General features: G+C 49.2%; 1 protein-coding gene and 1 long non-coding RNA gene across 3 annotated transcripts in view; both read left to right on the forward strand.

The window, feature by feature from the left end:
* PRKCQ (protein kinase C theta) overlaps window positions 1-16,797 on the forward strand; it is a 60,420-nt gene that overhangs the window by 35,548 nt on the left and 8,075 nt on the right. The window contains exons 8-14 of one of the 2 annotated variants that reach the window (XM_083402030.1): window positions 1,635-1,764; window positions 4,050-4,159; window positions 5,580-5,727; window positions 7,357-7,517; window positions 9,445-9,618; window positions 11,414-11,505; window positions 15,466-15,528. In XM_083402030.1, the coding sequence (XP_083258156.1) occupies window positions 1,635-1,764; window positions 4,050-4,159; window positions 5,580-5,727; window positions 7,357-7,517; window positions 9,445-9,618; window positions 11,414-11,505; window positions 15,466-15,528 (878 nt within the window). The remainder of the gene's footprint in view (window positions 1-1,634; window positions 1,765-4,049; window positions 4,160-5,579; window positions 5,728-7,356; window positions 7,518-9,444; window positions 9,619-11,413; window positions 11,506-15,465; window positions 15,529-16,797) is intronic. The other variant, XM_083402031.1, reaches the window with a different exon arrangement.
* The window catches only part of LOC310659270, a 223,758-nt gene that overhangs the window by 31,619 nt on the left and 175,342 nt on the right, over window positions 1-16,797 (forward strand). The window lies entirely within an intron of this gene.

Here is a 16,797-nt window from a genome sequence, read left to right on the forward strand (position 1 = left end):
GTATGTATCTGAATGAAGTTCCTTTTTGTGAATCAGCTGAAGGTGGCATGTATCTGAATGAAACTTCTTGTGAATCGGTTGAGGGCGGTGTGTATCCAAATGAAGGGTTTTTTTGTGAATCAGTTGAGGATGGTTAAAACACACCGGTTGCCAAGAGTTTGAAAACACTACACAGTCACACCAGGTGTAAACATGGCGTCCGTGGGGAATTTAAGCGAATCCCATATGCATGGTGCAGGTTTCGTCCCCCCCCCCCAAAAAAAATCTAAACAACTCTGTGGGTGTCTGTTAGGAATTTTACTTTTTGAACCCTACACAAGGGAAAGGAACGTCTCCAGAATTTTTGCTGCCTGGGGCAGATTAGAAAATGGGGTCCCCTGTTGCAGTCCAAGTGCGTCGTCCCTAAGGCCAGCAAACTTAGTTTGGCAGCAGAGACAGAAAATCCCACCAGGATCTCTCGCCCTCCCGGCAGCTCTGAGAAATGCAATGCTAATAACTGCAACAATTTGCTATACTTTTATGACATCCAAAATCGACCACCTGGTGCTGTTGCCTCACTCTGCCTAACGATAGAGCCGGCAATGATGCCACGGCTGAATGGGGTCTGAATTCACCTATCTTGACCTAAGTCCTGTTGGCTCTCATGATGCCATTGCCTCCGTGAGTTGCCTTGGGCAAGATGTCATCCTTTCTCTTTTACTCCAAAATGACCTACCATATTTTTCGCTCTATAGGATGCAGTTTTCCCCCTTCAAAAATTAAGGGGAAATGTGTGTGCCCTGTGGAGCGAATGCAGGCTCCTTGGCTTCAGCGATAGCAACGCGAAGCCTCCGAAGCGCAGAGGGAGCGCTCCCTCCACGCTCCGGAGGCTTCGCATTGCTTTCACTGAAGCCTGGAGAGCGAGAGGGGTCGGTGCGCACCAACCCCTCTCGTTCTCCAGGCTTCAGGGTTAGCCGCCTGAAGCCTTTGGAGCGCAGTGCGAGTTCCCGCTGCGCTCCGCAGGCTTTGGGTTCCTTTTGCTGAAGCCGGGAGAGCAAGACTCTCCTGGCTTCAGCAGAGAGGGAGAGCTGCGCAGCGCCCCTTCAGCCAAGCGGGAGGAGAAATGGAAGGGGCTCCGTTTCTCCTGCCGCTTCGCTGAAGGGGCGCTGAGCAGAGAGGGGGAGAATGTTTTTTTCTTGTTCTCCCCCTCTAAAACAAGGTGCGTCCTATGGGCGGGTGCGTCCTATAGAGCGAAAAATACGGTACTTTGCAGGCAAGCCGGATAAAATATTGGTATACAGCAGAGAGAGGCAACCTCCAGATGTTGCTGGACAGCAGTTCTCATTTCCCTGACGATTTGCCATCTTGACTGGGGCTGATGGGAGCTGGAGTCTAACCACATCTGGATGTCCACAGCTTTCTCATCCCTGGTCTGTTGTGAAAGGGAGGGACAACATTTGATTACAGTCACTGCAGAATCCATCACATTGTTTATAATTCCTTTTTTGATTCATTTGCATTTGGACCATTTAGATTTGCAAAAGGGGAGCTTCTTGAAAGCTTGAACCCCTTTAGTTTTGTATGTTTTTGCAACACCAGAAGCAGGCTACTGGGGCCTTCTGACCCCGTCCTCTCTCTCTCTTTCACTTTTGCAGTTCCACAAAGAGAGGTTTAAGATTGACATGCCCCACCGATTTAAGGTCTACAATTACAAAAGCCCAACATTCTGCGATCACTGCGGCACTCTGCTCTGGGGCCTGGCGCGGCAGGGTTTGAAATGTGATGGTAAGTCCAGGGACCCGACTAGTAAAGGTAAACGTAAAGGTACCCCTGCCCGTACGGGCCAGTCTTGACAGACTCTAGGGTTGTGCGCCCATCTCACTCAAGAGGCCGGGGGCCAGCGCTGTCCGGAGACACTTCCGGGTCACGTGGCCAGCATGACATCGCTGCTCTGGCGAGCCAGAGCCGCACACGGAAATGCCGTTTACCTTCCCACTGGAGTGGTACCTATTTATCTACTTGCACCTGGGAATGCTTTCGAACTGCTAGGTTGGCAGGCGCTGGGACCGAGCAACGGGAGCGCACCCCGCCGCGGGGAATCGAACTGCCGACCTTTCGATCAGCAAGCCCTAGGTGCTGAGGCTTTTACCCACAGCGCCACCCGCGTCCCCACAGGGACCCGGCTATAGAACTACAAATATAACATGAATAGAACGCAACCCGCAGCGGTGCCTCTGCGCACACGCGGGTAGCGATTCGCCGCTTCTGCGCATGCACGTGATGGCATTTTGCGCTTCTGCGCATGCACAAGCGGCGAAACCTGGCAGTAACCCTTTCCAGTACTTCTGGGTTGCCGTGGGACGCAACCTGAAAAAATGTATCATGAAGCAAACGTAGCATGAGGTATGACTGTATTATTATTATGAGGAATGGTGGAAGGAGCTGGGTTTGTTTAGCCTGGAAAAGAGGAGACTGAGAGGAGATAGCATAGCAATCTTCAAATATCTCAAGGGCTGTGACATGAAAGAGGGAGCATGCTTGTTTTCTCCTGCTCTGGAGGGTAGGTCTCAAACCAATGGCTTCAAGTTACAAGAAAGAAGGTTCCAACTAAAGAACAGGAAGGGTAAGAGCTGTTCTGAGGGTAAGAGCTGTTTGGCAGGGGAAGAGACTCCCTTGGGAGGTTGTGGAATCTCCTCCCTTGGAGGTTTCTAAGCAGAGGTTGGGTGGCCATCTGCCATGGATGCTTTAGTTGAGTTTCCTGCATTGCAGGGGGTTGAAGCAGATGACCCTTATGGTCCCTTCCAACCCTACAATTCTAAGATTCCATGACAGATTTTCCACCCAACAGAAGGGGAAACAGCAGAGGGAGATAGGAGGAGATAGGAATCATCCTTCTGATAGTACAGTTCTCAGTGGGGAGGACCAGAGTTGAGCCTGCATTCCTGGTTGCCACTTCTCAGATGAGAGACCTACAGAGAACGTTAGGTAAAGGCTGGCAGCAGGATCAGGTCATTGATAACCACAGTTATCATAAATCATAGTTTAACTGTGTGCTGGATGAAAAAGAAAGAGCTGTTTGACAGTGGAACGGTGTGCTGGGCCCGGGGGTAACCCGTGAAACGCGGTCCAGGACCGGTCCAGAATCCGAAAGTTCTGCTAGGAGCCTGACAGAGCCAAGGCAGGACACGCGGCAGGATACCAGGCAAGGACAGGTTCAGGATCTGGCATACAGCAGTGTTGCTCCCGCAACCCGGGGCTAGGTCCAACAGCCTTTTATCTTTGTCAGGGTAGCGGCTGGTCCTGATCCCCCGGCGACTCACCTCCCTGTTTCGCCCGAAGACGAGCACTCCTCCTGCGAGAACTCAGGTCTCTCCTTCTCTCAGACCTTAGTCTCTCCAGCTCGGGAGACGTCGGTGGGTTACTAGACCCAGGGGCTGCCTCAGCCTCCCCTGACCCAACTGGTAGTGGAACAGCTGTAAGTGATGGCCGAGCTGGAGGCAACGAGGTCATCCCCACATCTGGAGCCAGGGCAGGCTCAGGCCCCTGACTCGGCCCAGCTGGTGTTCATTGCAGGGGAACCTGTGCAGACTGGGACTCTTCAGGATCAGGCCCCAGACTTGGTTCAGATGATGCCTGAGGCAAAGGATCCAGTGCGGACTGAGACTCCTCTGGTTCCCAGTCCGAGCCCAAGTCCCAGGCCATCACAAACGGTCTCCCTCGGGAGGTGGCGGACTCTCCTTCCTTGCAGGTTTTTAAGCAGAGGTTGGATGGCCATCTGTCATGGATGCTTGAGTTGTAGGGGGTTGAACTAGATGATCCTTGGGGTCCCTTCCAACTGTATTATTTCATGATTCCACATACCAGTTGGTGGAAACCGCAGGAGGGGATGGTACTCTTGGGCTTGGGTCCAGCCTGAAGGTTTCCCACTGGGTGGCCACTGCAAGACCAGGAGGCTGGATCATTGCACCATTGGCCTGACCCAACGGGCTCACCTAATGTTCTTAACCTGCGGACTGGATTCTCTTAACGTTGCCAGAACCTCACCTGCTGACTCCATGCCTTGCTTGCAGCCTGTGCCATGAACGTCCACCACAAGTGCCAAGCCAAAGTGGCAAACCTCTGCGGCATCAACCAGAAGCTCATGGCGGAAGCGCTGCAACTGATCGAGAGCCGGCAACAGGTGGGCAAGCAGTGGCGTTCTTTGGCTCCTCTGGGGCAAAAAAGCACAGAAGGCTTATGTATATTTCTTTGTACTTGCCACCTCTACAAAAGAGGATGTCCCATTCTCCCTCTGAATTTATTTAGCTGGTTTGAAGTATCAGATGAAATGGGGGCTGGATTCCTCCCTTGCCCCTGCTGTCCAACTTTAGCAGGTGGGTGGGGCTGCCCCGCCTGTCCATCATCTGACGCTAACCTCATTATGACATCGGGTGGCAACTTCAAAGCGGGACCCTTTGCTGTGGGTGCCAATCAGCTCATTGGTGCCAGGAGAAAGCCCTACCTTCAAAGGGCTTTGCTTCCGGTGACAATCAGCTCACGGTTGGTGACAGCAAGCCATTTGAAGTCCATTTGCAAGCGATTCAGAGAGATGATTTGGAGATCGCTGGCAGCACCGATCAGGTGACAAAGACGTCCATTGACTAGGGCGCTCTCATGCATGCAGGTTTCCTCCAAGTTTCTGGTTGCCACGATGGAGACACTGCTCTGCCTTCACCATCAGAGGCAGCAACGATACCAGCTGTTGGAAGCCACAAGAATGGCTGTTGTGCTCATGTTCTGCTTGTTTCCCATGGGCATCTAGTGGGCTACTGTGAGAATGCTGGACTAGATGGGACTATTGTTATTTTACAGCTGGAACCTTTAAAATGAAATTAAATGAAATACTTTATTGTCACTTGTACAACTTGTATACAGTGAGGTTACGCAAGCACCCCCCACTCAGCTCTCTTAGTCTTAATTCCCCTCATTTACTGACTCACACCCACCAAACCCGAAAGTCAGTTGCCCTGTTGTTATCTTTTCATTCAGCGGCCTAACAGACCACGGATAGAAGCTGTTCTTTACCCTGTTGGTGCGACTAATCAGGCTTCTATATCTTCTACCCGAGGGCAGGAGATCAAGAAAGTGCCGACCAGGGTGTGAATCATCTCTGAGAATTTTCCTCACTCTCCTGAGGCAACGTTCTTCCGCTATTTCATCCAGCGGATTCATGGGACAGCCCATATCTTGTGCTGTATTCACCCCCCTCTGTAGGCACTTCCTATCAGTTGATGTCAAACCAGTGTACCACACCGTGATGCAGTATGAAAGGAGACTTTCTATTGTGGACCGGTAGAAGGTCATCTTTCCCTTGTTGGGCAAAAACTCATCTTCTCCCCACGGCCAGCCCAACTCTTTGACAAGTTGCTGAGAAGTGTGACCTGCATTCTGGTTGTAGGGTGTTTTCTGTGGTTGTAGGGTGTCATCTATGGATAAACTCTATCGATTATTATTATTATTTAGTTCCCAATCTTGTGCCCCATGCTAGATACCACACTTGCACAGTGTCCAGCAAGCATGCTACATGATTCATTCCTTTACTCGTTTTTACCATGAGGCAGGCTAGAAGCTTGCGGGAGTCAGAGAAGATCTTGAGAGAAGGACCTGTGGAAATTGTCTTCCCTGACAAAGACCCGACGCCCGCTGCTCCTCCCGTGCCAGCACCTCCAGCAGGGAAAAAAGGTGCTGTATTTTATCGTTTGAGTAAAGGTAAAGGGATCCCTGACCATTAGGTCCAGTCTTGGCCGACTCTGGGGTTGCGGTGCTCATCTCGCTTTATTGGCCAAGGGAGCTGGCGTACAGCTTCTGGGTCATGTGGCCAGCATGACTAAGCCACTTCTGGCGAACCAGAGCAGTGCATGGAAATGCCGTTTACCTTCCCGCCGTAGTGGTACCTATTTATCTACTTGCACTTTGACATGCTTTTGAACTGCTAGGTTGGCAGGAGCAGGGACTGAGCAACGGGAGCTCACCCCGTTGCGAAGATTCGAACCGCCGACCTTCTGATTGGCAAGTCCTAGGCTCTGTGGTTTAACCCACAACGCCACCCGTGTCTCAGTTATCGTTTGAGTAGCCACCTTATTTAGTGGCCTCCTTGGTCTATATATATGCTTTTGACTTTAAACATTTACCTGCCAAATATTGAGAAAGGTGATAAAACAGGGACCTGTACAAGACAAGACCTGCAGTCAATGGAAAGGATGAGCTCAGAAGGTGATGGGTTCTCCCTCACTGGAGACTTTTAGCAAAGGTTGGGTGACAATCAATCAAGGATTCTTTAACTGATATTCCCTTTATCTCAGGGGTAGGACTAGATGACCCTGAGGGTCCCTTCCAACTCTATGAGTCCTGCACAGACTTACTTGGGAATAAGCTCCACTGAAAACAAATGAATCGCCCTTAGATTAATATTGTTATTCACATTCCACCTTTCCTCCACGGTGTTCAAGATGGTGGACACAGGTTTTCCCCTCCCCCTTTTATCTTCACAACAATATTTGTCAGAATTACAAATACCCAAATACAGACAGTCATTTACCCTCGCTAGATTCAACGTGCCGCCATCTGCCTTATTGCAGGGCAGATTCGAGGGTAAACCATACGTGGAACGAGTCTGCCCCTGCGGCTTGATGGAGGTAGAAACTGTCTCTTATGTCTTGTTACGCTGCCGTTTCTATGGGGATATACGCTCGGTATTTATCTCTCCTGTTATACAGGAATCTCCAAATGGGTCCGAACTTCAATGTCTAAAACTCCTGGTAGAGGACAAGGATCTAGAGATTACGCTAAGGGTGGCCAAATTCTGTGCGACTGCCATAAAACTTAGGGAACAAGCTGTACTACCAAAATGATTAAGGTTTTAAATGATAATTTTAGGGGTTGTCTTTTAGTGATCAAGATTATATATATATATATATATATATATATATATATATATATATATATAAACTGCCGCTATATCTGAATTGTCTCTGTTATACCCAATTGCAATTCAATGTCTTCCTGTTGTGTTTTATGATTTTCCTGACCTAGAACCGGTCTGTGACCGTAATAATAAAATTCTATTCTTCACAACAACCTTGTGAAGTGGGTTAGGCTGAGAGACAGTCCCCATCCCACAACCACCCAAGACTGTGTCCCAGGAACACAGCCAAGAGTTTCAGGTGGCTTAAGCCAGCCAGCCCAGCTGCATCTGTCCTGGGTTACACTTCGCCACAAATTGGGTCGTTGGGTAGGAAGAGAGGTGCAGTGGGGTGCATTCCCACAAGCAGTTAAGTCTCGTCAGTGCAATGGGGAGATCTCTTTCAGTTAACGCAACTCCCCTTGGATCCATTGCAGAGCCTCAGGGAGTTTCCTGGGAATCCCCTGCAGAAGACGTCCCGGGTCCCGATGCCCCAGCGGAACTGGAACCAAGGAAAGACCTCCCCGCTCAGCTGCCGAAGTTTACCATAGATGATTTTGTTTTGCACAAAATGTTGGGGAAAGGAAGCTTTGGCAAGGTAAGGAGCGAAAGCAAGAGCAGGAGACACAACATACTGTTGGTGTTGTGTTGTTTTTTTATACAAAAACCAAGCCCTACGTGAATTAAATACAAAATACCACATGCAATTTATGGATTACTATACAGTGGACGCTCGGGTTGTGAACGTGATCCATGCAGGATGCACGTTCGCAACCTGCAGTGGCATGTTTGCACATGCGCAGGTTGTGATTTGGCGCTTCTGAGCATGCGCAAAGTGCAATTTAGCACTTCTGTGCATGCACGGCCGCCAAAACCTGGAAGTAACCCATTCTGGTATTTCCGGGTTTCGGCAGTCCGTAACCCAAAAAAATGCAACCTGAACAGTGGCATAGCGTGGGGGGTGCAGGGGGGGCGGCCGCACCGGGCACAACATCTGGGGGGGGGGGCGCTCGCACTCGCAGCTCTCTGCCCCTACCTGGCTCACTCACTCTCTCTCACTGCAGTGCTGGCTCTGCGAATCCGATCCGAGCCGCCGGGTCGCCGCCCTCTGTGGAGGGGAGGGTGCCAGGCGTGCGGTGCGGTGCGGAGAGAGAGCGAGGGACTATCTGGGGGAGGGACAGTGCAGCGGGGGGGGCGCAAATTACTTGCCTTGCCCCGGGTGCTGACAACCCACGCTACGCCACTGAACCTGAAGCGTCTGTAACCCGAGGTATGACTGTACAGTAGAACAGAAAACCAGGGTTGTATTAACCATTAAACAAGAGCAGGGAACCTCGATCCACTCACTTCTTGCTCTTGAGACTCTTCCTAGGTCATATTGCCTCCGCAGGCTACACCCCTTCTCCCCAGCCCTCAAGACTACAGTCTGCACTCTCCCTAAGAGTTTTTACCTGGTTGGAGTGTGTCCCTGAACTGAGATAATGTCTCTTGCTTGCCTGGGAGGAGATGTGTGCGTGTACATGTGTGCATAGAAATCTCTGGCTTTTGCATAGCTTGCATGTAACTTAAAAAGGTAAAGGGGCCCCTGACCATTAGGTCCAGTCGTGACCGACTCTGGGGTTGCGGCGCTCATCTCGCTTTATTGGCCGAGGGAGCCGGTGTACAGCTTCTGTGTCATGTGGCCAGCATGACTAAGCCGCTTCTGGCGAACCAGAGCAGCGCACAGAAACGTCGTTTACCTTCCGACCAGAGTGGTACCTATTTATCTACTTGCACTTTGATGTGCTTTTGAACTGCTAGGTTGGCAGGAGCAGGGACCGAGCAACAAGAGCTCACCTTGTCGTGGGGATTCGAACCACCGACCTTCTGATCGGTGTTAAGTTGGGGGTTGACATAGCAGACGACACAGTGATTTCTCCAAAGCAGCTCTTTATTTTGTAAGCTGGAACAGAACTAAGTGAGGAGCTCAGTCAGCCTGCTTATATAGAGCTACAGAACAATTGTAACTGTTGCAACATTCTAGAACTATCCAATCACTGAACGTCACTTTTCGATCCTTCATTTGCATACAAAACTATCCAATCGCTGAACGTCACTTTTCGATCCTTCATTTGCATAACTATCTACAGTATCCCCCTGCTGGCCCAGGGTGAGAACTTCAGTACATAACAATCGGCAAGTCCTAGGCTCTGTGGTTTAACCCACAGCGCCACCCGCGTCCACAATAAAACTGACACCTGTTGCTCCACCCACTTATTCCTTTGGCCCCACCCACACGGCCTCTGAAAGCTCACCCACAAAGGAGAGTGGCCCTTGAGTCGGGAAGTGCTCCCCATCCCTGCACGACACCTTGGCTGTTCGCTTGCAAATCGGTCTTTGCAAACATAGGGACTAGAAACTTGATAAACATTCCTTCTGAGACTTTTGGTTAATTCTGCACTCAATTCTGAATTGCGCGGCTCTGTTTAACCTTGCCATGAGTCGCAGCGTTTTGCAGTACCCTGGGTTTATTTATTTTTGCCCAGGTCTTCCTTGTTGAGCTGAAGGACACGAACCAGTTTTTTGCCATGAAAGCTTTGAAGAAGGAGGTTGTGCTGATGGATGATGACGTTGAATGTACCATGGTGGAAAGGCGGGTCCTCTCTCTGGCTTGGGGACACCCGTTCCTCACTCACGTCTTCTGTACATTCCAGACAAAGGTAACCAATTTCTTTCGTATTCACTTTCGTATTCATTTCTTTCGTATTCACTCATACTGTCTGCCTTCAGGACCCACTTGACAAGGTCCACCAGTCACAAAATGGCAGCCAGTGGGGCATGGTTTTCAGATGAGTTTTAGTAATACAGTGGTACCTCAGGTTACAGACGCTTCAGGTTACAGACTCCGCTAACCCAGAAATATTACCTTGGGTTAAGAACTTTACCTCAGGATGAGAACAGAAATTGTGCAGTGGCAGCAGGAGGCCCCATTAGCTAAAGTGGTACCTCAGGTTAAGAACAGTTTCAGGTTAAGAACGGACCTCCAGAACGAATTAAGTTCTTAACCCGAGGTACCACTGTAATAATAATAATAATTTTTTATTTATACCCCACCCTCCCCAGCCAAGAACGGGCTCAGGGCGGCTAACACCAGGTATAAAAACAATTGATTAAAACACAACTTAAAAACAAGATTAAAATACAACATTAAAATGCAGCCTCATTTCAGTAGCAACTCAAATCAAAAACTTTTTGAGGATGAAAACGTCAAATCTTCACCAAGGCCAACTATCCAGACTGGCCTTCGTGGGCCAGAAAAAAAGCCAGGGAAGTCCCCAAATAGGAGTTCCATCACAGAAGGAGAAAGGAAAAAGGAAGGGCCGTCTTATCCATAAGCGCTTGGGGTGCGGGGCACCCGGGCGCCGGACTCTCAGAGTCTGGGGCCCGAGAGTTGAGTCGCGGAAGAGCCCGCCCGTCGGTCGGAGCATCGTGGCAGGTTCTTCTGCTGCGGGCAGCTCTGCGCCGTGAGTTCGGGGGCGACCAAGCCAGCGAGACAGTGAGGTGGCTGGCTGGCTCTGCCTTCCTGTGCGTCTGGGACTGGCAACCAGGGGGAGGCGCCAAGCGAATCTTTGCACCCTGGTACCGCATATGTTTAAGACAGCCCTGCCTCCAGGCACCCACATGTGTGGGTTGAACAGACAAGGAAATTTAGCTTAGCAGAGATTCAAATCCTATCCTTAGCAGAAAATGCTGGAAGCATAGGAATTCAGCTGGAAAGCAAGCTGGCTCCCCCTTTTCTTAACAAAGAATCCTACAACAGACTGAGAAGTAAGTTTAAAGTACACTTTACTTACTCATACATTCCTTGGTTCTCAGATGCAACAGCATTAAAAGCTATACAGGTAAAATACTTATATTTACAGTAGAAGCAGCCTCAGGCATGTGCCTGAGCTGAAGCAGCTGGATATCTGTCTGCTCCCATAAAGAGGGAGAGAGAAAGGAAGAAGAAATGCTGGGTGCTCTTTCAGGAGAGGAGGGGAAATGATATCACACAGAGCCCTCTCTATCAATTACATGTCTATGGTTTGGGTCCGCCTATCAGCAATACAGCTCTGTGGTCTTAACCCCTTCACATGCTAACTAGCAAGAATATGCATTAGATTTGGTTGATAATTTCCCACAATGATAGACTTTTGGAGAATGGGGTTTAAGAGCTTATCCACATTTCCCTTTGATTTATTCCATTTGTCCCATGATTTCTAGGCACAGGCGTTTCTTTTGTTTCCCCACTTTCTCCGGGAAAACCACCTGTAAAATGGGTATCATAAATCCTTTGGTTTCTCTTCAGATTGTATAAATCTTTCACCTTTTATCATGAATCCATCCATTTGAGTTTCCCCAAGAAAAAAGCTGTCACTGAGGCAATGTTCCATTTCTTTTCTTGTGTCATCTGTTGCCCCATGACCATTTCATGATTATGATTATTATTTTAAGCCTTTTTTTGTCATTTACTAGGAAAACCTCTTTTTTGTAATGGAATATCTCAACGGGGGTGACCTGATGTTTCACATCCAGATCTGCCACAAGTTTGACATTGGCCGAGCGAGGTAAGTTGGGGTCTGTTTTTGCTGCACATTCCTGGAGAGACAGAGAAATTGCTCGAACGTACCATCAGTGATGTGGTACAGTCCTTGCGAGAGTAGATCGTCTTGAAATGCATGATGTGGAGTCGGGATCATTGGAGTTTACTTTCTCCTTAGGGCCACATTCATGCCAAACATTTAAAGCAGTGGTTCTCAACCTGTGCGTCCCCAGATGTTGTTGGACTACAACTCCCATCATCCCTGAGCTCTGGCCTTGCAGGCTAGGGATGATGGGAGTTGTAGTCCAACGATATCTGGGGACCCACAGGTTGAGAAAGGCTGGTTTAAAGCATCATGACAGCACTTTAAAGAGGCACGGCATTCCGCCCAGCAAAGAATTCTGGGAGCTGTAGTTTGTTAAGGGTGCTGAGAGTTGTGAGGAGACTCCCGAGTCCCCTCACAGAACTACAATTCCCAGAGTTCCCTGTGAAGTGGGATTGAGCTGAGCCTAGAGAGGGCTGAAGACTGGAGTTGCCCATTGGCAGCTCTTTACAGGAGTGTTCCCCATTTGCAGGCTATTTTTTTAAAAATGTGGGGGTGTTTTCAAGAACACACACACACACACCCAATGCCTGCTGAGGTGGTACATTCCCACCAGAGGGTTATCCCATGTTGGAGCCTCTTTCTGTTTCTTTTCTTATGTAAAGGATGCTTTTTATTTATTTTTTAGTTTGTAAAACACGCATCAAGGACAGGGGGGACTATATGGGCAGCATACAAATTAAACATCCCAATTTCAAACAGAAAGCAGCAGGCAGGGGCGCCAACCTGCGCCCCAGGTTATGGGTGCCCAATGGCACCCATGAAGTAATGTGACGACATGACATCACGTTAAATCAACGCGGCGCAGAGGTACTTCTGAGGCATGGTAGGACCTCAGACGCGATTGCCGAGGCCTCATGGGGCCTTAGAGATCACACCCGAGGCCTGGGAAACCTCCTGCACAACTTTTGGTAGAAACTGGAAGTTGCATCAGAGCCCACGCTGTGGGTGTCGAGCACCCACAAAAAAAATATTTTTGGGTGCCCAGGCTCTCAAGGCCCCCTATAGTTGGCACCTATGGCAGCACCCATTTAATAATAATAATAATAATAATAATAATAATAATAATAATAATAATAACAGTGGTGCCTCGCAAGACGAAATGAATTCGTTCCGCGAGTTTTTTCGTAGAGCGAGTTTTTCATATTGCAAAGCACCACGGCGGGGAGGGGCGGGGAGAAGCAGGGCAGCTGCCACAGCCGGTAGCTCGGACTCACCCGCGCCTTGTGTCCACCGCGCGACGCGGCTGCTGGAGGGCGGCGGGGCTCAGGAGCGCGACTCCGGCTGCAACGCTGGCTGCTGGCGGCAGCGGCTCTCAGAGGAACGTGCGAGGGCGGTGGGCAGCGGCGCAAGGCAGCCGGAAGGTGGGAGGGAGCCGGAGGAGCGGGGAAGCGAGTGTGCGTGCGTGCAGTGACCGTCGCCATGACAGGAGAGGCAGGGCTGTTTCGTCTAGCGAAGCAAGCCCTTAGAAAAATCTGTCTTGCGAATCACCTCAGAAAACGAAAAACCCTTTCGTCTAGCGAGTTTTTCGTCTTCCGAGGCATTCGTCTTGTGGGGTACCACTGTAATTTATTATTTATACCCCACCCATCTGGCTTCCCCAGCCACTCTGGGTGACTTCCAACAGAACACTAAAATACAATAACACATTAAAAGCTTCCCTAAACAGGACTGCCTTCAGATGTCTTCTAAAAGTCTGGTAGTTACTTTTATCTTTGGCATCTGGTTGAACTGTTTTGTTTTAGAAAGCTGTATTAAAAAGCTGCTTCCGTGGAACCTCTTTTGTTCGGCTGCTCCAGAGCACCAAGTCCCCAAAATAAAATAAAACACTAGCCTGAATCACATGAATGTTAAAAAAAAACAAACCTAGAAGGTAAACACCAACCGAAGATTTAAAAACGGATTGAGGCATGATTAAAACAAATAGAACAAAGCAAATAAAATAAGCCCCGGTACCCTTGGGGATAATTTTTTGAAAAATCAATATTGAAAACGCTTTAGGGCTTTGTTTGGATTGAAGAGCGACTTGAAGTAAATTATTCATTAGAGCCGGGTGAGCGAAGGTGACTTTGGGCGTAGAAATCTGCCTTCCTCTGCGATTCCAGAGTTGAATTTCTAAAAAATATGGCCTTGCAAGAATTCCACCACTCTGCTTTTCCCTGTCGCAAGGCAGGGGGGTAAAGGTAAGCCCTTGCTGAGTTTGCCCCCTTTGTGTGCAAACCCGCAATGGTGAGGCTCTGCCAGAACTTCTGACAAGACAGAAGTACTGTGACAAAACAGAAGTACTGTTCTTGGGGGACAGGAGGCGGGCAGGTGTGAAGGATTCCCTGGTCCTGAATGGGGTATCTGTGCCCCTGAAGGACCAGGTGTGCAGCCTGGGAGTCATTCTGGACTCACAGCTGTCCATGGAGGCACAGGTCAAATCTGTGTCCAGGGCAGCTGTTTACCAGCTCCATCTAGTACGCAGGTTGAGACCCTATCTGCCCACGGACTGTCTCACCAGAGTGGTGCATGCTCTGGTTATCTCCTGCTTGGACTACTGCAATGCGCTGTACGTGGGGCTACCTTTGAAGGTGACCCGGAAACTACAACTAATCCAGAACGCGGCAGATAGACTGGTGACTGGGAGCAGCCGCTGGGACCACAAAACACCGGTCTTGAAAGACCTACATTGGCTCCCAGTACGTTTCCGAGCACAATTCAAAGTGTTGGTGCTGACCTTGGAAGCCCTAAACGGCCGCAGTCCAGTATACCTAAAGGAGCGTCTCCACCCCCATCGTTCTACCCGGACACTGAGGTCCAGCGCCGAGGGCCTTCTGGCGGTTCCCTCATTGCAAGAAGCCAAGTTACAGGGAACCAGGCAGAGGGCCTTCTCGGTAGTGGCGCCTGCCCTGTGGAACACCCTCCCACCAGATATCAAAGAGAACAACAACTACCAGACTTTTAGAAGACATCTGAAGGCAGCCCTGTTTAGGGAAGCTTTTAATGTTTGATGTATTACAGTATTTTAATATTTTTTTGGAAGCTGGCCAGAGTGGCTGGGGAAGCTCAGCCAGATGGGCGGGGTATAAATAGATTATTATTATTATTATTATTATTATTATTATTATTATTATTATTTCCTTGAGGCGAAGCCCTTGCACAGGGTTTTCCTCCTCAGGCACCAAAATGCCTTGGGCCGCTCCTGGTACGGGGCCTTTCTGGAGCGGTGCGCTTCTGAACTGAAGAACAGAACTCCTAATCCTGGGTGTAGGGAGTGGAGAAAGTTCTTGCCCCCTGGTGAAGGAACTCTGCACGTTCTCAGGAGCATTCTCCCTATGCATCCCGGCTGTTATCTGGCTCAGCTCTTGCCGTTGCAACAGGAAGAAGCGACCTCACTGAGAAGGTTGATGGCTGCCACTATTTCTGCCGCCGCCACTCCTGGACTGGTGGCAAGGCTGCATTCCCATGGCAGTTTAATTCCATTTTCCCCAAATACCTCCTGCCCCCACCCCCATCATTAATGTAGGTGTTTGCAGAAAAGTTATTTGTCCTTTCCATCTGACAAAAGCGGTGGGCTATAGATTCATTCAGGACAGGCAAAAGAAAGTGTCCCGTAACACAGTACCTAATTTAAGCAGTGGAACTCACTGCAACATGATCTGAGGATGGCCACTGGCTTAGGGTGGAGGATAGGTCTGTCAGTGGCTGTTATGAAATGAGGCCTATTATTATTATTATTATTATTATTATTGCCATGCCATTTCCTTGATGGGACTCAAGGTGGCTTAAAGATAAAAACAATAACCACTGGACCAGTACCCTGTGGGGGGGGAAGACATTGGATATTGGGTTAAATATGAACCAATATAATTAAGCCCAACCTGTCTCTGATTTTCTCAGGTTTTATGCTGCTGAAATCATTTGCGGTTTGCAGTTCCTTCATTCTCAAGGAATCATATACAGGTAGGAATTTTATCCTTGGTGGAGAGAGAAAGAATAATACAATCGTAGAATTGCAGAGCTCGAAGGGACCCTGAGGGGGATTTAGTTCAACCCCCAGAAATGAAGGCATTTCAACATGCAGTTGTTGACATCCATCTGTCTCAGGAGATAGCGGCGGAGTGCACTTTTAGGAGAGAAGTCAAGCAGCTGAAGAGTTACAGCGCCTGCTGTGGCTGTAGAGACAGAGACAGGAGAGACATGTTTTGTTGCAGCTGGGGCCGATGAAGGCGTCCGGTTGTGCTGCTGCAGATGCACCAGGGCATTTCTTCTCAGTGCGCTCCTCCCAGCGGTCATTCCTCCTCAGCTCTTCCCCACAATTTGTTGTTGTTTAATCGTTTAGTCACGTCCAACTCTTTGCGACCCCCTGGACCAGAGCACGCCAGGCACTCCTGTCTTCCACTGCCTCCCGCAGTTTGGTCAAACTCATGCTGGTAGCTTCGAGAACACTGCCCAACCATCTTGTCCTCTGTCGTCCCCTTCTCCTTGTGCCCTCCATCTTTCCCAACATCAGGGTCTTTTCCAGGGAGTCTTCTCTTCTCCTGAGTTGGCCAAAGTATTGGAGCCTCAGCTTCAGGATCTGTCCTTCCAGTGAGCACTAAGGGCTGATTTCCTACAGAATGGATCGGTTTGATCTTCTTGCAGTCCATGGGACTCTCAAGAGTCTCCTCCAGCACCAGAATTCAAAAGCATCAATTTTTCAGCGATCAGCCTTCTTTATGGTCCAGCTCTCACTTCCATACATCACTCCTGGGAAAACCATAGCTTTAACTATAGGGAACTTTGTCAGCAAGGTGATGTCTCTGCTTTTTAAGATGCTGTCTAGGTTTGTCATTGCTTTCCTCCCAAGAAGCAGGCGTCTTTTAATTTCATGACGGCTGTCACCACCTGCAGTGATCATGGAGCCCAAGAAAGTAAAATCTCTCACTGCCTCCATTTCTTCCCCTTCTATTTGCCAGGAGGTGATGGGACCAGTGGCCATGATCTTCGTTTTTTTGATGTTGAGCTTCAGACCATATTTTGCGCTCTCCTCTTTCACCCTCATTAAAAAGTTCTTTAATTCCTCCTCACTTTCTGCCATCAAGATTGTGTCATCTGCATATCTGAGGTTGTTGATATTTCTTCCGGCAATCTTAATTCCAGCTTGGGATTCATCCAGCCCAGCCTTTCGCATGATGAATTCTGCATATAAGTTAAATAAGCAGGGAGACAATATGCAGCCTTTCGTGCTCC

The sequence above is a fragment of the Podarcis tiliguerta genome (genome assembly GCF_965153285.1).
Source record: "Podarcis tiliguerta genome assembly, chromosome: 10".
Taxonomy (NCBI): domain Eukaryota; kingdom Metazoa; phylum Chordata; class Lepidosauria; order Squamata; family Lacertidae; genus Podarcis; species Podarcis tiliguerta.